This window comes from Oncorhynchus clarkii, chromosome 13 (assembly GCF_045791955.1).
Source record: "Oncorhynchus clarkii lewisi isolate Uvic-CL-2024 chromosome 13, UVic_Ocla_1.0, whole genome shotgun sequence".
Classification (NCBI taxonomy): Eukaryota; Metazoa; Chordata; class Actinopteri; order Salmoniformes; family Salmonidae; genus Oncorhynchus; species Oncorhynchus clarkii.
In genome coordinates this window covers 58,477,486-58,502,009 of record NC_092159.1, presented here as the reverse complement: position 1 = coordinate 58,502,009, position 24,524 = coordinate 58,477,486, and the positions used below count along the sequence as shown (strand labels likewise).

At 42.8% G+C, this 24,524-nt stretch overlaps 1 protein-coding gene across 1 annotated transcript in view; it reads right to left on the bottom strand.

The window, feature by feature from the left end:
- The window catches only part of LOC139423606 (ubiquitin carboxyl-terminal hydrolase 36-like), a 41,370-nt gene extending 17,987 nt beyond the window's left edge, over positions 1-23,383 (bottom strand). The window contains exons 1-14 of the mRNA XM_071175192.1: positions 23,271-23,383; positions 13,321-13,601; positions 12,801-13,022; positions 11,908-12,018; positions 6,030-6,132; positions 5,812-5,879; positions 5,523-5,593; positions 5,102-5,184; positions 4,877-4,988; positions 4,502-4,642; positions 4,229-4,329; positions 3,442-3,571; positions 1,999-2,373; positions 1,465-1,686 (exon numbers count right to left, since the gene is read on the bottom strand). Coding sequence (XP_071031293.1) covers positions 1,465-1,686; positions 1,999-2,373; positions 3,442-3,571; positions 4,229-4,329; positions 4,502-4,642; positions 4,877-4,988; positions 5,102-5,184; positions 5,523-5,593; positions 5,812-5,879; positions 6,030-6,132; positions 11,908-12,018; positions 12,801-13,022; positions 13,321-13,588 — 2,007 coding nt within the window. The 5' untranslated portion in view covers positions 13,589-13,601; positions 23,271-23,383. The remainder of the gene's footprint in view (positions 1-1,464; positions 1,687-1,998; positions 2,374-3,441; positions 3,572-4,228; positions 4,330-4,501; positions 4,643-4,876; positions 4,989-5,101; positions 5,185-5,522; positions 5,594-5,811; positions 5,880-6,029; positions 6,133-11,907; positions 12,019-12,800; positions 13,023-13,320; positions 13,602-23,270) is intronic.
- Between the last annotated feature and the right edge of the window lie 1,141 nt (positions 23,384-24,524).

Sequence of the window (24,524 nt, the reverse complement as noted above, 5' to 3'; positions counted from 1 at the left end):
CAAAGCATATTTAGATCTATTATTTAAAAACAATTATTCATAAAATACTGTAAAATGTATGATATTTTATTCATATCGCCCAGCCCTCGTCTGACAGTAGACTAGTTGGTTTGATAGGAGAATAGGAACACCGTGTACTAGCTTTACAGTAGACTACAATAGATCCAATTGTCATAATCATTTTGATAGGATAATAACGAAAACACCTTATTTTTAAGTGCTAGGGATAGAGGTGAAGGGAAGGAAGGCAGCAGGCAAAAAAGACACTACATGCTTCCAAGGCAAAGCCCAGGGAAAGTAGCTGTATGGCTGATAGACTATAAATAGGGCCATGTGTTTTGGTTGACCATGTCACATGACCTGGATTTTGACCTTTATTTTAAGCATTTTCCAGAACTTAGAATTAGACCAAAAATGTAGACAATTGTCTGAGGATGGTGCTGGACCATATGACATAAAAAGAAACGGATACAGTTTGATGAAACAGCTTTAAAAAATATATATATCTTTTTTTAAAGTTGAACTACGTGACATGATTAACCAAAAGACAGGGCCCTAACTATAAAGACTACTAAACTATGATTTGGCCTATTATCCAGTGTCGCGCCATCTGTGTGAGCCAGTGCTTACTTGCACCAGAGCTTTAAAAACAGACGCAACATACTGTTACACCTGCGACAAAGACCCACCATCAATCGGAGACTGGCAAATTTATCCACAAGACGTTTACAAATCAGAGACAGTGTCTTTGTTTTAAAATCGGACACAAACCTCTCTCGCAGTTGTCAGTACTGGCTTGCCCAGACAGCGCTGTAGTGGCTAACATGCTGACCAGACTGGACGTGTCATGTGTGAGCGTTGCATAAATGTACACATGCATTCAATCATTGCACCCACACTGCTCGCGAGCGTCTGTGTAGCCAGGCGCTAAAATAGAAATTGGTTGTAATTGTGACGCTCAACGCGCTTCAAGTCCTGCCTCTACCATCTCCTCATTGGTTTTTAGGAGCATATACCCACATGGGTGACTGAAAGATTAACTGAGGTCCACACTCCAGTTGGTTGTGGTAATGCAGCTTAAAGTTGGTTACCAACCGCAATATAAAGTCCAAAGAACAAAAAGAAGCCTGAAGGAAAGATGACTAGAAATTAATTTGGTCTACCGTTTTATCGGTGGATTATTGTTGGAGTAGAGGACCTTGTGCATTTCAGGTAAAATAACAACCCAATATTTATATCCCAGGACAAATTAGCTAGCAATAGCAAGATAGCTAAATTGCCATACAAGTTGAATGCTTTTCGAACAGTCCCCAAATTAATATAATTGGTTTAGAGTTTGTTTAGCTATTTCAACCTGCATGTCCTGATCGCATCAGGTGTCGGTGTATAAAATCAACTTGCACGCGTGCAGTCTGGTCAGCAAGTAAGCGGCTACTGAGCCATTCACGGTGCCTCTAGTCTCACCTTCTTGGCCGACAGGGCCAATTTCTTGGCGGGTGGGGGAGACGTGGTGCCGGTGGGTGAAGATGTGATGTTGTTGAGGGCCAGGGGTTTTAGCTTGACTGTCTTCTGCTCCTCCGTGCCCACGCGCTCCACACTCTTGGCAGGGGAGGCCATGCCGTTCGAGACATTCCTAGGGGGGGTGGACGTCCCACCAACCGGCGCACTTTTGGTACCCATGGAATCCTGGACGACAATAGCAAGCATTTGGTTCTGATGAATAACGTGACCAGAAACCAATGACACACAGACAAACTGACCATCTGTATGGTAAATCCAGTATAACGTTAACATGACTGGGCTAAAGAATAAATGGGATATATTACATTCTGTGAGGGAGTGAGGGAAGCGCATGTAAATAAGACAACGTGTATGTTTGAGATATGCACATTTTCATCCTGTATGTGACTGCAATTATATAAGGGTACATTTGTGCAGTTATAGTAGACAGACTGCCCATCCAATAAAATTCATAATATATTAGAACTAGTGCTGTACCTTTGAGTCGGAGGTGTCTGCCGAGGAGGAGTCTGACAGGGACTTGAGTGAGGTAGATGCGGCCAGGCCCCTGGCCCCTTGGTTCCCGTGCCTCCGGTCTCCGCCGTCCGACCTGCCGGCCACACCGTTGGAGGGGGCGGGGGTGCTGCTGCGCGCCTGGGGCTGCTGAGGAGGACAGGGCTTCTTCAGCTTCTTGAAGGGCTCCTCGATCAGCATGGGTCCACTGGGTATCCTGGTGGGTGCGTGGGAGGAGGACGACGTCCCGTTGGACATCTTGTTGGGCTGCTGGGAGATGTTGGCGCCGTTCCTAGACACAGGTATGCCCAGGCCGCCCTCTACGGACTGAATCTTACGCAGCTGAAAAGGGTCCAGTTTCTGCAATGAAAGAGACATGTTTCAGTGACCAAGCCTTGAGACAACACCCCATACAAGACATCCAGGAGGCGATACAAAGTCCCTAGGTTCAGAACAAAGAGGTAGAGCCAGCTTCATCTCATCAGCCATCAAATCACATTTTATTTGTCACCTACACCAAACAAAACAGGTATAGACCTTAGTGAAATGCTTATTTACCATGCTTGGGGCGGCAGGGTAGCCTAGTGGTTAGAGCGTTGGACTAGTAACCGGAAGGTTGCGAGTTCAAACCCCCGAGCTGACAAGGTACAAATCTGTCGTTCTGCCCCTGAACAGGCAGTTAACCCACTGTTCCCAGGCCGTCATTGAAAATAAGAATTTGTTCTTAACTGACTTGCCTGGTTAAATAAAGGTAAAATAAAATAAAAAAAATAAACATCAAGCTACTGAACAGTGGTATAATGTATATTACATCTTATCAGCCATCAGGCTACTGAACAGTGGTATAATGTATATTACATCTTATCAGCCATCAGGCTACTGAACAGTGGTATAATGTATATTATTAACTGGGTGGTACGAGCCCTGAATGCTGATTGGCTGACAGCTGTGGTATATCGGACAGTATACCACAGGTATAAAAAAACGTGTATTTTTTTACTGCTCTAATTACATTGGTAACCAGTTTATAATAGCAATAAGGCACCTCGGGTTTGTGGTATATGGCCAATATACCACGGCTAAGGGCTGTGTCCAGGCACTCCACGATGCGTCGTGCATAAGAACAGCCCTTAGCCGTGGTATATTAGCCATATACACACGCCCAAGCCTCACACGCCCCCAAGCCTTAACACTTAATTATAGTGTAAGGCCAGCTTCATCTCATCAGCCATCAGGCTACTGAACAGTGGTATATTACATTGTGTAAGGACAGTATAGTTAATATGTCCTTATTTGAACCGTTCTGTATTGTATTGATTTCCATGCAAATGGACAATAAAAGTATCACATCGAAGGCAGCAAGTCTATTCATACCGTATTGCTTTCAAACATTCTGATGACGGACCGTTCTGCCAGCCTGTCCCATACCTTGGTGACCTGCGGAGAGGACAGGGGTCTGTTGAGGTTGGTCTTCCTGAACTGCTCTGACGTCGCTACGTTCTTCCCCATTCCCTGCTTGGTGATCTGGCCATCCACGTTCTTCTTGGTCTCTGGGATCCTAATGGGCAAAGAGCAGATATGGTCAATGTGTATGGTTCCTAGCTACTACTGCAATCAGTCGCTAGTAACCATCAGACCAGCAATAGATACTTGATCTAGCTTGTCGTGTAGAACGGAACAGTTCTAACAGTTGGTAGATCATGGCGCTTGCAACACCAGGGTTGTTGGTTTGATTCCCACGGGGGACCAGCTACTGTAAGTTGCTCTAGATAAGAGCATCTGCTAAATGACTCAAATGTCATGTAAAACATAACAGAGTAAACTCTTAAGATAAACACTTCCAGGGCTCACTTGAAAAAGGTCTCAATGTAAAAGGCATTTGAACTTGTCAGACATCTGTATTGGACCCGGGTCTGGTAACTATATAAGGTCTCAATGTAAAAGGCATTTGAACTTGTCAGACATCTGTATTGGACCCGGGTCTGATAACTATATAAGGTCTCAATGTAAAAGGCATTTGAACTTGTCAGACATCTGTATTGGACCCGGGTCTGGTAACTATATAAGGTCTCAATGTAAAAGGCATTTGAACTTGTCAGACATTGTATTGGACCCGGGTCTGATAACTATATAAGGTCTCAATGTAAAAGGCATTTGAACTTGTCAGACATCTGTATTGGACCCGGGTCTGGTAACTATATTGTTAACGTCTTACCTCAGGTAGAATAGAACGTAGGCTTGCTGATTCAGGACTACTTTGATGTTACTGGAATGGACCATGGAGTCATTCATCTGGTACCATTGCCCGTTGCTGGCCTGTGAAGACAACAGAAATATGAATGGGCTTTTCGAAATAAAGTGAAGGGACATGCCACAGTAGAGACTAAACACAGATTAACAGGACAACAAACATACCGTTCTGATAGAACAGTGACAGTGAAAATCCTTCTCAAATGTTCCGTCTCAGGCCTACCATCAATGTCCTTACCTTGACATAGCAGTAGTAGTGGCCAGCATGACAGCTGTACCCAGAATGCACCAGGACAGCATAGAGGCCATACATGACCGGGTCCCCTGTGCTCTGAGACATGTAGGGGCGGATGTTCAGGAACTCTGGGTAGCCAACGTCCTAACAAAAACACAGGCGAGATAAGCATCAGGGGCATGTTCAGTAGGGAGCAAATTTTTATTTATTTTTTTTTAAATGGGGAGGAACTTCCTGAATTTTTCAAAAAAATATATATAATAATTGCAAAGTGTTTTGCAATGGTGCCCTACGGACTACGACCCAGTTAGGGTGAGAACTGTTGCGCTGAAACAGCATTTTTAAACAGAGTAATGACTATTTTTGCGAGAGGTTTACCTTGGTGATTTTTCCTCCACTGAAGTTGGCAAACCTCTTGAGAGACAGGGTCAGAACATTGGACGTTCGGTGGACTGTGAATCGCTTTGTTGCCGGAACTTTCTTCTTACACCTGATAAAGTGTAAGTGTGTTGTTTATAAAACGTCTATAACACTAATGTGGGCCTTGTGTACGTCTACAATATCAGTGTGTTAGAAGTTACATCATCATTACTCAGAACTTACTTGGCACACATGTAGGCGTTCTCTCCACTCAACACGTCGGGCTTGACAAAGAGCTCCAGGGCTCGGACGATATTTGCTGCTTGCTGAAAAGGACAGACGGAAGACCACTCAACACAGGCATGAAACCAAAAAGGAATTCAGCTGATGACTTTGGGACAGCAAACACACATCAATTAACTCTTTATTCTGGCCGAGGGATAAATCAATAGGACCACCGATCTGACAAGAATTTATAAGTACCATTCTTCCTAGGTTTCTGCCTAGGGACTTTTTCCTAGCCAATGTGCTTCTACATCTGCATTGCTTGCTCTTTGGGGTTTTAGGCTGGGTATCTGGATAAATGTGATTGATTGATTAGATCTGTGCTTGTGAGTATTCAAGGACAGGAGGAAGATACTTTTAAAGTAAACAAGAGACTTACTCGAATCTCCACAGCAATGTCCAAGTAAGGGTCGTAAGTGTCTGACACACTTTTGCAAATGGAACACTTAACTGAAAGAGAAAAATATAGAATTAATCCACTAAGGCAATTTGTCAATATGCCTTAAAAAGTAGTTTATCGACGTAGCAGGGTTGGGATCAATTCATTTTGAATTCCAGTCAGATCAGAAAGTACAAATTACAGTTCCAAGAGAATTGGAATTTCAGTGTAGTTCCTGAATTGAAATGGAATTGACCAACTGTGCAATACAGTAGACTGAAAGCTGTACCTCGCGACCTGAGGTAACCGCCAAATATCTGGTGGACCAATGTGGTGGCCTGTGTCGTCCGGTCTAACCTACGACCCAGAGAGAGAAATATATTAAAAAAAGACAAAGAATCATCCAAAAATGACAGATTGAGGCTTTCTGAACACCCACATTCAATTCAATCCACATTTCATTGAGGTATAATTAATGTCCTTCACTCGATGACTTGACAAACTTACTTGGGGTAGCTGTTCAGACAGGCTTTCTGCATGGCATCGATGGTGTAGCGTAAGAATTCATGGGCGTCTTCCTGGCTACCGAACCGAAAGTGCCTGGCAATTTCTGCAAGAGCAAAAAAGAAACACCTTGTTAGATTAATAGCAAAAGCCTCAACTCCATCCCTTATGGCTTAATGGGAAACTATCTAGAGCACACAAACCCAGCATGCCCAACCCAACCTTCTTCCTGTGTTTTTGTCTCCGATGTGGGTTGGACGTTGTTTGTAACTAATGGGCTGTGAGGTGAAAATACATTACTGTCCTCAGTGGGGGAAATGACCTGTCCATTATCAGCAGGCATACAGCATGAGACCACTCTGAGGCATTAAGCCATTCAAATGGGTATCATCATTTTAAATGGAGGGAGAAACAGAGACCTAAACACACTCCACAACCTGATAGTCTCCTCTTAAAGGAAAGGTTCATCCATTTTAAATGGAGGGAGAAACAGAGACCTAAACACACTCCACAACCTGCTAGTGTCCTCTTAAAAGGGAAGGTTCATCCATTTTGAATGTTCTATTGTTTTCGTGCATCTCTGAGTGATGTTCTATCAATTCCCCTGGTCATTTCATGTGTATCTGCGTTATTGGAATTTAAGCAGGCAGAAATCCAGCCTGTATGATGTAGCACTGTGATGAAGTAGCTCTCACTACACTGGAAGTTATTAGGAATAGGACTTCAAGATGATCAAACATGTCAGATTTCAATACTGGCCAATGTCGTAACTCAAGAGGATGTCTTCTCTGGAATGAGCCATTAATCATATTTTTGTGATATTCCTACCTGGAGAAATGTGTCATTTCATGTAGGATCTAGCGCACGTCATAATAGTCTGCCTCTTTAGTCCAGAGTGCATGGTGCCGGCGTCAGAGATATTATACAAAGGAGATAGGAATCCAATGAAAGACGGAATATATATATATATAAAACCCCACCCAGCAGACATGTTCACGATGTCATGCTGCGTCACGTGGTTGCTAAGCTAATCGTCACGCAATCCCTTCTCAAAGTCAGTGTAAATGTCGAGAAACGTGCCTTTTTTCCTCCAAACTACATAACGCCATGATTCAAAAGCTATACAATATTACAAATAGCAAGTTAATCTTACGTCTAGGAAAAGATTTGCAATGTAGTTCTTGTTGACAAATTTGTGCTAATGTTGGGTTGCGCCCTATAGACTCCCCTTCACTCCTTGGAGAACGCAGCTTGTCCCAGAATAGCCCAGAATGCACCGTGCTTGACATGCTTCAGCAACATTTCCCATCTCCTTAAAAGTATATACGTCGTTGCAAATGTCAGACTCCACTCTGAGGCACATTGATGTGCAGGTTAAATGGATAATGGAGTTTAAGGCGATTTTACAGCTAACTAGCTACGTGACATGCTGATATTGTCGTTGGTATTATTGTGTGTAGCTACGTTTGTTTGCTAGCTAGCTAGCCCATAGAGAGAATCGCGGATTTTGTATTCAACTGCAATAGATATCCAAAAGGACTTTCCATGTTGCTATCAACCTTCTTATAAACGCCAAAATGAAACATTTGTTCAAAGAATTGTTCTCAGTGTTATTTAACACTGTATATTAAAGGAATGAGTGTTTTTTCCTTTAACAGGAGGGAGAACCAGTCTACAGTCTCCTCTTAACAGATAGAGGGGGAAGGAGACACCACAAACAAGAGTGAAAAGGAGGAAATGGTGGGTGTGAGGAGAGCAAGAGGCTGACTGGTGAGAGGGAGCGAAAGAGGCGAGGGAGAGAACGTCTGAAATCTTATAGCCAGGAGACAGAGGAAGCTAAAGGAAAATCAACCATCTCAGCAGAGCAGACTGTTGATAAATTGTAAGCATTTCTGTGGGTTTGTGCTAATGCTGCTACCCTGCTACTCCTAGCCTGCAGTCACAAGGAGACAGAGAGGGCATCGTAGAGAGAGAGCACCGGATGGGGGGAGAGGGTATTGCAGCAATTGGGAAGGAAAAATTCAGGACGTAAGAAGACGCGGACAGTACCAAGAGAACAGAAAGGTGATCCCTGGGGACAACGCCTCTCTGACACAGGCCCATCGCAGGGCTGTTCAATGTCACTCCAAGGGGGCCAAAACACTTCTAGTTTTCATCCTCTCCTAATATGGGAGGAATTCAGAAATGATACACAAGGTAGGAACAAAACCCGGAAGTGTTTTTGCCTTCCAGGAGCGGAATAGCCCTTCACTAGAGGACTCTACTACTGAACACACCATAAGGTATCCACAGTAAGGTGCCGGAAGAACACACTCCAAGTCTCCGCAAACTTAAACCAATAAAGAAGATCAGTCATTTCCTGTGCCAAACTTAGATTATATTACTGACATTAGCAGTGATCCGAGCATGTGTGGCTTCAGATCAGGCTGAACTCACGATCCCTTCCCCCTCTATATAACAGTGTGGTGGTTGTACCATCCCTCCCTCTCTCTACATAACAGTGTGGTGGTTGTACCATCCCTCCTCCCCTCTCTCTATATAACAGTGTGGTGGTTGTACCATCCCTCCCCTCTCTCTATATAACAGTATGGTGGTTGTACCATCCCTCCCCTCTATATATAACAGTGTGGTGGTTGTACCATCCCTCCTCCCCTCTCTATATAACAGTGTGGTGGTTGTACCATCCCTCCCCTCTCTCTATATAACAGTATGGTGGTTGTACCATCCCTCCCCTCTATATATAACAGTGTGGTGGTTGTACCATCCCTCCTCCCCTCTATATATAACAGTGTGGTGGTTGTACCATCCCTCCTCCCCTCTCTATATAACAGTGTGGTGGTTGTACCATCCCTCCCCTCTCTCTATATAACAGTGTGGTGGTTGTACCATCCCTCCCCTCTCTCTATATAACAGTGTGGTGGTTGTACCATCCCTCCCCTCTCTATATAACAGTGTGGTGGTTGTACCATCCCTCCCCTCTCTATATAACAGTGTGGTGGTTGTACCATCCCCCCCCTCTCTATATAACAGTGTGGTGGTTGTACCATCCCTCCCCTCTCTATATAACAGTGTGGTGTTTGTACCATCCCTCCTCCCCTCTCTATATAACAGTGTGGTGTTTGTACCATCCCTCCTCCCCTCTATATATAACAGTCACAGCCTCACTAAGGCACTGCAGTCACAGTGACACTTCCAACCAGCGTTATATCATCACCTTATGCATACTGCTACCGAGTCTCCAGGGTGTTCTCTGGCACAATGCACCATCTACGGGACGATTATATATTATAATCGATGTATGGGTAAATAACAAGTGAAAAACACGCAGTACATAATACTAAATCAGATTTCTTTGGTTCTCATTTCATTAGCTAGGTTTCCATCCAACTAGTGAGATTCTTACGCAACAATAAAAATCTGCATATAAACAAAATGCTGCACTACATCACCAAAGATGTTTCCATCAAATGTACTTGTTGTGGATAAAAGGCTGTGCGTGGTGACGTAGTGCAACATTTCCACAGACAGTTAAAGGAGAAGTTTACATAAACTGAGTTTAAATGTATTTGGCTAAGGTGTTTCACAATTCCTGACAGGGAATTTTTTACTAGGATTAAATGTCTTCAGTCAGTTAGGATCACCACTCTATTTTAAGAATGTGAAATGTTAAAAAAAAAAATAGGTGAGAATGATATATTTCAGCCTTCATTTCTTTCATCACATTCCCAGTGGGTCAGAAGTTTACATACAATCAATTAGTATTTGGTAGCATTGCCTTTAAATTGTTTAACTTTAGTCTAACGTTTTGGGTAGCCTTCCACAAGCTAGCCTTCCCACAATAAGTTAGGAGGAATGGGCCAAAATTCAACTGACAGTAACTGAGTCAGGTTTGTAAGCCTCCTTGCTCGCACATGCTTTTTCAGTTCTGCCCACAAATTTTCTATAGGATTGAGGTCAGGGCTTTGTGATGGTCACTCCAATACCTTGACTTTGTTGTCCTTAAGCCATTTTGCCACAACTTTGTAAGTATACTTGGGGTCATTGTCCATTTGGAAGACCCATTTGCGGTCAAGCTTTAACTGATGTCTTGAGATGTTGCTTTATTTTATGCACAATTTTCCTGCCTCATGATGCCATCTATTTTGTGAAGTGCACCAGACCCTCCTGCAGCAAAGCACCCCCACAGCATGATGCTGCCACCCCCGTGTTTCACGGTTGGGATGGTGTTCAGCTTGCAAGCATCCCCCTTTTTCCTCCAACGATGGTCATTATGGCCAAACAGTTATATTCTTGTGTCATCAGACCAGAGGACATTTCTCCAAAAAGTACAATCTTTGTCCCCATGTGCGGTTGCAAACCGTAGTCTGGCTTTTTTAATGGCGGTTTTGGAGCAGTGGCTTCTTCCTTGCTGAGCGGCCTTTCAGGTTATGTTGATATAGGACTTGATTTACTGTGGATATAGATATTTTTGTACCCGTTTCCTCCAGCATCTACACAAGGTCCTTTGCTGTTGTTCTGGGATTGATTCGCACCTTTCTCACCAAAATACGTTCATCACTAGGAGACAGAACGCCTCTCCTTCCTTAGCGGTATGACAGCTGCGTGGTCCCATGGTGTTCATACTTGCGTACTATTGTTTGTACAGATGAATGTGGTACCTTCAGGCATTTGGAAACTGCTCCCAAAGATGAATCAATATATTTTTCTGAAGTCTTGGCTGATTTCTTTTGATTTTCCCATGATGTCAAGCAAAGAGGCATTACGTTTGAAGGTAGGCCTTGAAATACATCCACAGGTACACCTCCAATTGACTCAAATGATGTCAATTAGCCTATCAGAAGCTTCTAAAGCCATGACATAATTTTCTGGAATTCTCCAAGCTGTTTAAATCACAGTCAACTTAGTGTATGTAAACTTCTAACACACTGGAATTGTGATACTTTGAATTATAAGTTAAATAATCTGTCTGTAAACAATTGTTGGAAAAATGACTTGTGTCATGCAAAGTAGATGTCCTAACAGACTAGCTAAAACTATAGTTTGTTAACAAGAAATTTGTGGAGTGGTTGAAAAAGGAGTTAATGACTCCAACCTAAGTGTATGTAAACTTCCAACTTCAACTGTACCAAATAAATACGAGTTAAATGGGTTTCCATCGCATATTTCACTCTACTGACAATTGTCACTAAAGATACATATACACATACTGAAGTGAGCCCACTCTGGTCTTGGCACATGAGCACTAGACAACAGCTCACAGTCATAGATACAGTGAGGGTATAGCCTACATTATGATTATTATGACTAGAGAGAGATCATTTTTAAATTGTCTAACGGCAGTCAAGCATCGATCATGACCAGAAAAAGACCCTGGATATTTGTTGGAAAGGAGGATCAAGTTCAACACCTTGTACTTTCACCACCCTGTGAAGTTCATCACTTATTTCATCTGTAGTAAACTACGGTTTCCTGAGTCGTAGTGGGAAGACTACACAACATGTCATCATGTGACTCCAATATGATGTTATTATAGCAATATTGGCACATAAAAGCATTTCCATTACTCACATAATTCATCTTAGACATAAAACCATCCCCACCGTGTCTAGCGTATTTTGTTTAGTGACATTTGCTGTTTCCATCTGGCCCGTTGGGACATTTGCCCCCCCCCCACGTACTTTAATCTCAAAAGGGACGGATGGAAACCTGGTTAGTGTTTCTGAAACTAAACTGAAATCAAGAATATAACAGCCAATCAATATCATGTACCTTGCAGGACAACAAAAACTGCAATGCTGCTAGAAACAAGCTTCCACTACAACTCTGAAAAACCAACGCCAACTCAAGATGGAAACAGCTAAACAAGAAGCACACTACTTACTTTTTAGGTCTCGGATGAAGGAGACAGGCTTGATGGCATTTCCTGTGTTGGCAAAGGCTTGGATGATGTGGTTCTGCATTATACAAATCATACAGAAACCCGACTGGTGACCTGAAATGCACAGGAATAGAATAATGAGGTGAAGTCACCGTCATTACCCCCACCAGACTGGCCAAGTCACCGTCATTACCCCCACCAGACTGGCCAGGTCACCGTCATTACCCCCACCAGACTGGCCAAGTCACCGTCATTACCCCCACCAGACTGGCCAAGTCACCGTCATTACCCCCACCAGACTGGTCAAGTCACCATCATTACCCCCACCAGACTGGCCATGTCACCGTCATTACCCCCACCAGACTGGCCAAGTCACCGTCATTACCCCCAACAGACTGGCCAAGTCACCGTCATTACCCCAACAGACTGGCCAAGTCAAGTTACCGTCATTACACCAACAAACTGAGGAAGTCATTTGACTTCCAGCACAACAGTTTTCTTAAACATATGTTCGTTGCTTATTGTGTGTGTCAGATGTTGGCTGTTTGGCTTATGACATAATATGAATCAATTTCTTATATTGTGAATGCACACAAACCCATTGTTTTTAAGCAAACAATATGCTTTTAGAAACATTTCAGTTGAATGCATTCAGTTGTACAACTGACTAGTCATCCCCTTTTACTCATGGGAGTAGAGCTGTTGGACATGTGCCCCTTCCCATCCAACCTTTGGGGTCATTTCTAGACAATATGTTTGTCCATTTAGGGGACCTGTTTAGTCTCAAAAACTAGAAGCAAAAGATTTGTATTGACCCATTTAATGTTTTTGCACTACAACGCCTATATTGTGCCATTCAAAAAGGTATGTAACCAGAGGTCAACTGAACTACTCACAGGCACGACTGTGCTCCTTGGAGAGGAGATAGTTTGCCAGGGGCGGTGTGTAGGTGAGACACTGCACAGTGGAGTTAAGGAAGCAGGTGTTGCCCAGGTTGTGGAGGCCGGCTCCCACCCGGTAGACACGCTCCCAGCGCATGGAGAGTCTGTTCCCAGGGAAGAGCATCTTCTGCGGGGCGGGGATCCCATCACTCTGGCCCCCACACTGGTTGTCTGAAACTGGTGGATGGAGGAGTGAGATTAATTACAGAAATTGCATGGATAATTCAGAAAAGCCATTGAGAATAGTTCAGCAGACAAACTCAACAATTCAGCCAAACTCGATCACGTCGCCAAAAACCCAGTAGAGAGAAACACTCATGGTGAATTGAGCTGTTCTTCAATACCACCAAAAAGGTTAAGACAGTGGGGGTGATTAAGAATAGCGACGTGTGTTAATTCTGTGGCAGTGAAAACTAGATTTAACAAACCTCTTGAATGGCTCAGAGAGGGTACATTTCTCAGTCAACGGCCTTACCTTGCCTCTTGATCTGAGCGGGCTCTGTGCTGGCCCTCTGACCCGACGTGGCCCCCTCACTGCCGCGGGGGTTGAGGATCACATATTTGGTCTTGAGACTGTCCAGCTGATAGGAGAAGCCTTTGCTGGCCGGCTCAAACTCAATCTTCTGCAGCAGGACCTTCTTGGCCGAGGAGGCCAGCAGCTTATTGAGGTCACTATCGTCACCCGCCGAGGAGTCCTTCCGGCCGGGCTTCAGGGCCTCCTTGAGCTTGTCCACTATAGGCATCGTTTGAGCATCACTGTGGATGAGACAGAGGGTGGGATTCAGGAATCACCTTTGCTTACATGTACCAAGGAATTTGACCTGGTGAAATGGTACTGACAAGAAGAACACAGAAAAACGTATGAAGACATAATCCACACAAGCCTACAGTATAGATAAAACAAAATCAGAACAATTACACACAATAAGGCCAGTTTGAGACTAGTCAATTAAATCACATAGGAACAAACACTAAATTCCACAGTGTATATTGATGTTTTTCAGCATGCCTAGGAATAAAAGTCATGATACCATAACAATAATACACCTGGGAAATCTTACTGAGCAGCAATTGGTCTCAACCTTGTGTAGCACATCCACAAGAGCCAGTCCACAGTACAGCACTGCAGTGTCATCGTTCCCTCAGAGAGAGAGGCTACTGTAGCAGTGAATGTCTATTTCCTGTCAGTGATTCCTAAACTGGCAACCCAGACTGTAAACCCAGACTGTAAACTGGCAACCCAGACTGTAAACCCGGACTGTAAACTGGCAACCAGAATGTAAACCCGGACTGTAAACTGGCAACCCGGGCTGTAAGCATGGAACTAGTGCTTTTCGGCCAGAGAGTGGCATATTATGTGAGCAGCAGCATATTATGGCAAGAGGACTGAGTATCTGAGGAGTCAGGCTGGGATTTGGCAGCCGTCTCGGTTGTTATGCAAGATAGTGGAGGCGGGCATCATGTGTGTGTTCATGCTCGTGCATGTGTGTGTAGCGGGGAGAGACTCGACACAAGCACAACTGCTGTCTACCAGGTCATATACTCATGTTTGGTCTATTCCTACATCAATCAAGACATCGCCATACCAACCAGCAACCACCCAACAGTCCACTGTCACAACAAAGGAAAGACTGGTGTGGTAACAGTCATGCTGTTTGTTACATGTCCTCAGAATGCCTTCAGTTATTCCAAGTGCAATCTGTGTTCTATATGTTTTATTCATTCAGTTGTAACCGTTGATTCTTTTTTCACCTCAGGGCCCAATTTCATAAAGCGTTAGAGAAGGAGTGTTGATCTCAAATAAGTTTGCCTTTCAGATATTCTAGTGAATATGAATACATAGACAGATGGAAGCTGATCCTAGATCAGCACTCTTAGTCAGATGTTTCTGAATACAGGCCAGGTTGGTTATGCTCTAAGAAGAGCTACAGAATTGGTTGTAAAAGACAGGCTATACTGCACATCACTTCTGTACTTAATATGGGACTGAGTAGTGAAATAGGCTAGATACTGGTCCTCTGTAGCTCAGTTGGTAATGCATGGCTCTTAAAAACGCCAGGATAGTGGGGTCGACTCCCAGGAGAAAAATCTACACACGGATGGCTAAGTTGCTTTGGATAAAAGAAGTCTATGGCATATCTCATATCTATACCTACTGTCATACAGTGGGGCAGAAAAGTATTTAGTCAGCCACCAATAGTGCAAGTTCTCCCACTTAAAAAGATGAGGCCTGTAATCATAGGTACACTTCAACTATGAGACAAAATTAGAGAAAAAAAATCCAGAAAATCACATTGTAGGATTTTTTATGAATTTATTTGCAAATTATGGTGGAAAATAAACTTTTGTTATTGACCAAATACTTATCTCAATACTTTGTTATATACCCTTTGTTGGCAATGACAGAGGTCAAACGTTTTCTGTAAGTCTTCACAAGATTTTCACACATTGTTGCTGGTATTTTGGCCCATCTCACGATACATGGCCCCATTCATTCTTTCCTTTACGCGGATCAGTCGTCCTGGTCCCTTTGCAGAAAAACAGCCCCAAAGCATGATGTTTCCACCCCCATGCTTCACAGTAGGTATGGTGTTCTTTGGATGCAACTCAGCATTCTTTGTCCTCCAAATACGACGAGTTGAGTTTTTACCAAAAAGTTATATTTTGGTTTCATCTGACCATATGACATTCTCCCAATCTTCTTCTGGATCATCCAAATGCTCTCTAGCAAACTTCAGACGGGCCTGGACATGTACTGGCTTAAGCAGGGGGACACGTCTGGCACTGCAGGATTTGAGTCCCTGGCGGCGTAGTGTGTTGGTAGGCTTTGTTACTTTGGTCCCAGCTCTCTGCAGGTCATTAACCAGGTCCCCCCCGTGTGGTTCTGGGATTTTTGCTCACTGTTCTTGTGATCATTTTGACCCCACGGGGTGAGATCTTGCGTGGAGCCCCAGATCGAGGGAGATTATCAGTGGTCTTGTATGTCTTCCATTTCCTAATAATTGCTACCACAGTTGATTTCTTCAAACCAAGCTGCTTACCTATTGCAGATCCAGTCTTCCCAGCCTGGTGCTTCTGGTGTCCTTTGACAGCTCTTTGGTCTTGGCCATAGTGGAGTTTGGAGTGTGACTGTTTGAGGTTGTGGACAGGTGTCTTTTATACTGACAAGTTCAAACAGGTGCCATTAATACGGGTAACGAGTGGAGGACAGAGGAGCCTCCTTAAGAAGAAATTACAGGTCTGTGAGAGCCAGAAATCTTGCTTGTTTGTAGGTGACCAAATACTTATTTTCCACCATAACTTGCAAATAAATTCATAAAAAATCCTACAATGTGATTTTCTGGATTTTTTTTTCTCTAATTTTGTCTGTCATAGTTGAAGTGTACCTGTGATGAAAATTACAGGCCTCTCATATTTTTAAGTGGGAGAACTTGCACAATTGGTGGCTGACTAAATACTTTTTTGCCCCACTGTATAGGCAAGACTAGGTCAGCAGGTAGCCTAGTGGTTAGAGCGTTGGGCCAGTAACCGAAAGGTTGCTGGATTGAATCCTCGAGCTGACAGGGTAAAAAATTTAATAATATTCTGCCGTTCTACTCCTGAGCAAGGCAGTTAACCCACTGTTCCCCAGTAGGCCGTAATTGTAAATAATAATTTGTTCTGACTTGCCTAGTGAAATAAAGATTAATATAAATAAATACATGTTTTTTAAGTCTACTCCAAATTGGCTAGCTGGAATAGTCAGCATGAGAATGATTGAATAGGCTACATTCCATTAACTCAAAAGATAAACAAAGGACTGCTACACAAACCTTGCGTCAACTTGATGTACGACCAGCAAACTATAGCGCTATATGTTAGTGATGCACTAGCATGCTGCCATTGAGGGGTTGAAACACACCGGGGAGAGGGAACAGCTCTTGGTCAACAGCACACAGACACAGGATGGACCAGTCACAGAGCAGTGTTCTGTTCAAACCCACACTTGACGGAGAAAAGGGAGGGAGCCTGACTCATCATTAGATCTGGCAGTGACGTAGCTGAGGGAGGAGAGCAGGGGGGCTGCACATGCAGCATCACACGCACAAGGGCAGACTAACCTTCATGTGCTGCTACTGATAGAATTAACAATCACACAGCCCACAGTGAGATGTAAATGGGTGGACCACCTACAGGGATTTTCAGTTTATTCACCAAACCGTTTCTATAGGGGTGCTGTTCTACCCAACCATTAGACCATATAGGTGAGGCTACCACACAGAATGTTATACCACTGTCAGAGACACTGTGGACCCATGACACTACATACGGTTTTAATGACATCACAATCAAGAAAACTTTAGGCTTTTTACTTAGATACTGATACCAGGATTAGTATCACAATAGTCAATACCAAAATGATACCACGGCAACAAAAGGCGTATTAGCCTAAGTCACAGAATGGCACTTCCAGACAGAAACTCAGCTACTTGGCTGTTCAATCACTAGGCATCCTGAGGGCAATAAACACATTTGAACTTTTTCACATCAACATTTTTCAGAGACATCCATGCATGCTTTAATTAAATCAAGTATACAATCAATTTGACTATGACTTCATTTATTTCAATGGTAAATATATTGATAAACTGGTAAAATCAAGATGTAGCCTATTCACAATGCAGGGGAATGCATATTGAATAGGAGTAAGAGAATGCATTGAGTTGAGCTTGTTTTGGCTGATTTCATGGGGCTTCAGATGGCAAACAATATTCCCTTCCCTTCCAATTGGGACTCATTTTATTGTAGTGATAAACAACATCTGCATATAAGTAACTTATTTTATAAAAGTGTGTGCTCGCTCTTTAACCAGTAATGACATCATTCATGTGGCGGGGGGGGGGGGGGGGGGCAGCCCCAGGCCATATCAGAGAGGAAGAGGTGAAGTGAGAGGTCTCACTTTCGCCATAATACGCCCAAGGCATTTCTATGGGAATATTTTGGACCCAAGCTTGTCACCTGCCTTTGGGTCAACGACTCCCGTTGGTAGGGTGGAGACATGAGCATCCCATGATCCATATTCACACAGAGTCCGTTTGCAGAGGCAATAGATCATCTTTCAGAGAGGTGTAAGATCGATTAAGTGAATTAATAAAGTTGTGGTGGCAATCAGATAAAATAAAAACTATTTTTCCATTATGGTTTGCAAACAAAAAAATGCCGACATGCAAACAGCAAACTACTGCCTTTATAAGTGTGCACATTATTATTAGCAAAATATCGGTTGCACATTTTGGGGAATATTCAGAGGTGGAAACTTTGTGGGAATTTACAGAAATATATGCAAACTAATATTAATTTAAATATGTTTTTTTGAATTGGATACTTCCCCTTTGGATATATTTACCATATCACATGGAGACAAACATACACCTTATAAGTAGACAGACAATTGTAAATTATTAAATCCTCCCAATAGAACATTTTAAAAACAATTTAGTTATGAATTGAACTTTAAATGAGTTGACTCTTCACATGGAATGATTTCACTGAAAAAAAAAAGGGAATATTGAATGATCGCCAATGATCCATCGCATCTCCCAGAAAAAAATTCTAAATACATACATATAAAATGATAGTCTAGAAACTAAAGCTTTGGTTGTCTTCCTCTCAGGCTTCCATGTCTTCTCCCTGGACCTCCTCAATGTCCACCTCTTGAACATCAAACTCTCAGGCCTCACCTTCACTTTCCAACCCTGTTGAGGACGGCTCACTGTCAGGCTCAAGTCTCACATTTGCCCAGATGGCCACAAATTTTTCAACCCCTGTATTGGTCATCATGTTGCGTGCTTTGTGTGTGTGTTCCCAGACAAGGACCAGTTGCGCTCTGAGGCAGCTGATATTGGTAGGATTTGGAGGATGATGGAGGCAACAGGGGAAAGAGCCTCAGATCCACAAAGTCCCTTCCACCTGGTGGCTGATAAGATAACCTGGCACAACTACCATTTTGCATCTCCATCCCAAAGCACTTGCTTGGAAGTGTACTTGGCCAGACTGCCAAGAACCTTGCCCTCATCCAGGCCACGGTGGCGAGACAGTAGCGATGACACCATAGGTCTTGTTGATCTCTGCACCAGACAGGATGCTCTTGCAAGCATACTTGGGGTCAAACATGTACACTGCTCCATGTATGGGCTTCAGGCAGAAGTCTTCACGCTTTTTGATGTATTTCAGAAGTGCAGTTTCCTCTGCTTGGAGCGACAGTGAAGTGGGCAGGGCAGTACGGATTTATTCTCTTACATCTGCAAGCAGAGTGAACATCAGACAGGATGGCATTGTCTCCCTCAATCCGTGCAATGGCTACTGCTATAGGTTTCAGGCTACTTAACAACTCTCTCCCAAAATACATAATCCAGGATGATCCTCTTGACGGGGCTATCCATAATCGGCAGACTGATATGGCTATTTCTTGGGGAGACTGTCAAACATAATGACACCACCACCCCAACCAACGGGTGTTGCTGGGCAGCTTCAATGTGGTGCTCTTATTCTTCTCACTTTGCTTGGTGAGGTAGATTGCTGATATAACTTGATGACCCTTCACATACCTAACCATTTCCTTGGATCTCTTGTAGAGTGTATCCATTGTTTTCAGTGCCATGATGTCCTTGAGGAGCAGATTCAATTCATGAGCAGCACAGCCAAAGGGTGTGATGTGAGGGTAGGAGTCCTCCACTTTAGACCAAGCAGCCTTCATTGTCTGTCAACAGTGAAAATACCTTCTGTGGTCCAAGGTCATTGATGACTGACTTCAGCTCATCTGCAATGTAGAGACCGGTGTGTCTGTTGTCCCGTGTATCTGTGCTCTTGTAGAATACTGGTTGAGGAGTGGAGATGTAGTTAATTATTCCTTGCCCACGAACATTTGACTACCAATCAGAGATGATTACATTACAGTCTGCTTTCTCTATGATTTGCTTGACCTTCACTTGAACTCTGTTGAACTCTGCATCCAGCAAATGAGTAGATAAGTAGTCTGGTTGGAGGGGTGTATGCTGGGCGAAGAACATTCATTAATCTCTTCCAAGACACATTGCCTGTGAGCATCAGAGGTGAACTAGTTGCATGCACAGCTCGAGCAAGACATGCAGCAGCATTTCTCTGACTAAGTTCCTCCAATGAGTAAAAAAAAACTTCTGATTCCAGGAGGCCCATGAGCTGTTGCTATTGATAAGGTGTCTGATTCATCATTTTCACCTCAAATAGAAGTAGAGAGACTTTTGTCAGAGGTTGCTTATTGTGAGCGCTGAGGGAACTTAATGCACTTGGCCAGATGATTCTGCATCTTTGTTGCATTCTTTACATATGATTTGGCACAGTATTTGCAAATGTGCACCGCTTTTCCTTCTACATTAGCTGCAGTGAAATGCCTCCACACATCAGATAGTGCGCCCATGGCATTTTCTTGTAAAGATTAGAAAAAGGAATTTAAAAAACAAATACAATTCCATGTACAGATAACTATTTAAGCATTTAGATTAAACTCCTTTGTAAGATAAATGTTTTAAAATGAAACATGTATTGAAACAGGTGAATTAACACTCAGTAGACTCAAGCAAGTTAAAACTAACAAGCAGAAATTATTCATAAGTTAGAAATTATTTAAACACTTTGCTGTAGGCTACAATTTACTAGTTTTTTAAAATGATGTATGTCATAAAATATATTCACCCCACCCAGTATTGTAATCAAAACTTAACAGAAAGCATGTAGTCCTTGGCTCAGATAGTGTAGTAGTGTGGGTTCAATAGCATCTCATTAGTGTGCAAGATCTTCAGAATCAGCTGTACATGTGATGGAAGAACGCAATGCAGAGGGTTGCAATTCCATTGGATTGGGCATAGTTTAACCAAAATATGTCAAGAGACTAGAATTTCCTTACATGTATCCCACAAAAAAGGTTTGCTGTTATAAGCTAACTTTTTGATGAATTTACACAAAACTCCCCAAATTCACCGGAAAGTTTCCAACCCTTTGCAACCCTAGCAAAACAACATCAGAAAAAGAGACTGAGGGGCAAAATACAGACCCTCAAATGGTTGGGATTTGAAGGTGAAAATGTAACATTTAAGCAGCTGCATTCTCTCCACAGCTCTACCAATCTGTCATAATTATGGGTAAATCCTGCCCATTTCTCATCTTAACATCTGATATTAAACCCTACTACTACTATTCTTAAGACCAAAAAACACGTTGTATTCAGAATCTTTTTTACAATACAGACCATTTTAAATTTGTGGCTGTGGTAGCTGTTGGTTTCATCTTTGCCGTCATTGTTTGGGTCTCACATGCTGTGCCCAATCGCATCGTATCCATCCTCATACTACAAGATACAACTAAATTGTGCCCGAATATTAAATCAGGACATCCCACCGGGGTTCTGGAGAACGGAACAGCCAAAATCAGTGTGTCCTTGACCCGCTCAAACTACACGAGTCCCAATGACCTGATCCTTGCCCAAGTTCATAGGATTTCATCTCGAACATAAAAATGTGTCTGGGATGGCAAAAATGTGTCAAAGATCGTGTAGTGTATGCACGGCAATAACCCACAACAACGAGACTGGTTATGCCGAACATACACCACGCCATTTTGCCATCTTGTAGTATGAGCAGTAAGTACTATGATGCGATTGGCTATTGGCAGCAGTCCATGCCCAATGAGCACTCAGCATGTGAGACCAAAACAATGATGGCGAAGAGGAACACAACAACAACCCGCACCGTGTGGACCAAGGTGATGGAAAACTGATTGGTGGATGCCATTTCAATGGACGGGTTCATTTTACATGGTCAGGTGCTCCAGCTTAGCAAAGTTCGCCCATTTAAGAAGATTCCAAGGGTCTTTAAGTAAAATCTCCACTCACCCGGGGCACCGGGCCATGCAAAACAAACTCCACCAATATTACATTGCGTCCTACCATGACAAAAACAAAAAAATCTAATTTATTATTATCCATATTCTGTGCACCCATGTCTTTTGGGATGTTTCTGCACATAATAATGTACACATTATCTCAACACTAATAAAGCAGCTCAACGTTAGCGTGTCGGCATTTTTCCTACCACAATAGAAACGCAGGGGGATCAACTAAGGAATCATTGTGTAATGTGAGCACCACAGTCCTGGGGTTGAAGATTGATGGAATTAAAGATTTGGGACAAGGAGACATGTAAATGTGAGCACATCCAAATTGTTACGATTGTATTAGTCGTGTGGTGTATGCCCAGCATTAGCTACTTGCCACAAATAGCTAAATGTTAGTATTACAAACCGGCTTCTGATCGAAATCGTCCATATGTTTCGACTAGGAGGTTCAGCATGGAAGACGCTGAATCTGAAGTCTTAACATCGGCTATAAACCCAGCGAGTCCCATTGCTGGACATGGACATTTTCAAACACTGAACTACTGTCGGGAAACTAGCCAACTTCCCTGACTGAGACTTGAGCAGTGTTTACAAAAAAAACTATGCACGGGATTGTGAAGTGTAGCTAGCAAGTTAACCTAGCTATTCCGGTAATATACTGTTTACTAGCTCGCGCTCTGCCCCTTAAGTACAACAATACCATAGTTCACTAGCTTCCGGCCATCTACTGCAAAGTTAACATGTGTTTGTAGATTGTTAGTTCGCTAAATAAGACACGGCGACGAAGTCGCTAGCAAAGATTTTACAGACAGAGCAAGTTAACTAGCCAGCCATATTGGCTGCAGTAACTACTAACGTTACATAGTAAGTCAGTAGCTAGCAAGCCAGGTTAGATACTAGACATTCTAGCTAGCTTAGCCATCAAGCGTTAACTAATCTGCAAAGCGAGCCAAATACATTGCAATTTCTGTGACATTTTTATTTAATTGTTATGGGGCCTCGTTCAGTATGTACTTATCTGTGTATCTAACTTGCTATTTAGCTAGCCAACGTGACCAAGGCAATGTAATTAGCCCGTCTATCGTCGCTAGTCGAACCTGGTCTGGTCAAAATGTCTCCACGCGGAGTACTGTGGGTCACGGAGAGGCAAACGTTAGCTAGCATCCGAGTTGGAAACACGTAACTTTAGTTACTACGCTAGCCGATAAACAAACAGGCTTTAGATGAAGGATAATAGTTAACGTTATTCGTTACATGTATCTATTTGTAACAACTGAAAACTGACACTGAATGGGTAGCTAGCTAGCTAACAAAAATAACCACGTAACATCAGCAAGCTAACTGTTTACTGCTAGCTTTCTGGTTAGCAACTTTGCTAACGACTAACGTGGCGTCTCGATGCTGCAATGTGGTTAGCTAGCTACCCCCCAACCTCCTCACAATATCCGTCAGATGTTTAGTCCTTATAAAAACAGATCGATAGACTGATCATTCTTAAATATCATTAGTAACACTCACCTTAAGTTCAATCATCCGAAAACGACGACTGTTTGGCGATAAAGACACTCTGCCTGGCTACAGTTCCTTAATTGTGTTACATTCTTTCCCCCATGCTGCATTCTGAGAGGGTGTGGGCAAGCATGACTGACAGATTTGTGAAGCCAATGAAAATGCAGGTTAGCAAATCAAATCAAATTGTATTTGTCACATGCGCCGAATACATCATGTGTAGACCTTACCGTGAAATGCTTACTTACAAGCCCATAACCAACAATGCAGTTTAATAAATAGATTTAGGAAAATATTTACTAAAAAAAGTAACCCAATAAAATAACAATAACGAGGCCCTATACAGGGGGTTCCGGTACCGAGTCAATGTGGGGACACAGGTTAGTCAAGTTAATTTGTACATGTAGGTAGGGGTAGTGACTATGCATAGATAATAAACAGCAAGTAGCCGCAGTGTGTGTGTGTGTGTGTGTGTGTGTGTGTGTGTGTGTGTGTGTGTGTGTGTGTGTGTGTGTGTGTGTGTGTGTGTGTGTGTGTGTGTGTGTGTTGGGGGGGTCAATGTAAATAGTCTAGGTGACCATTTGTTCAGCAGTCTTATGGCTTGGGGGTAGAAGCTGTTAAGGAGCCTTTTGGACCTAAACTTGGTGCTCCGGTACCGCTTGCCGTGCGGTAGTAAAGAGAACAGTCTATGACTTGGGTGACTGGAGGTCTTTGACACATTTTTGGGCCTTCCTTTGACACCGCCTAGTATATACAGTACCAGTCAAAAGTTTGGACACACCTACTCATTCAAGGGTTTTTATTTATTTTTACTATTTTCTACATTGTAGAATGATAATGAAGACATCAAAACTATGAAATAACACACATGGAATCATGTAGTAACCAAAAAAGTGTTAAACAAATCAAAATATATTTTATATTTGAGATTCTTCAAAGTAACAACCCTTTGCCTTGATGACAGCTTTGCACACTCCTGGCATTCTCTCAACCAGCTTCATGATGTCCTGGTCTTCTTAAAAGTTCATTTGTGGAATTGATTTCCTTCTTAAGCCAATCAGTTGTGTTGTGATAAGATTTTAATTTATTTTATTTACCTTTATTTAACCAGGTAGGCTAGTTCAGAACACCTTTATTTAACCAATAAGTTGTGTTGTTTACCAGGTAGGCTTTAATTTTTATTTAACCAGGTAGGCTAGTTGAGAACACCTTTATTTAACCAGGTAGGCTAGTTGAGAACAAGTTCTCATTTGCAAATGCGAC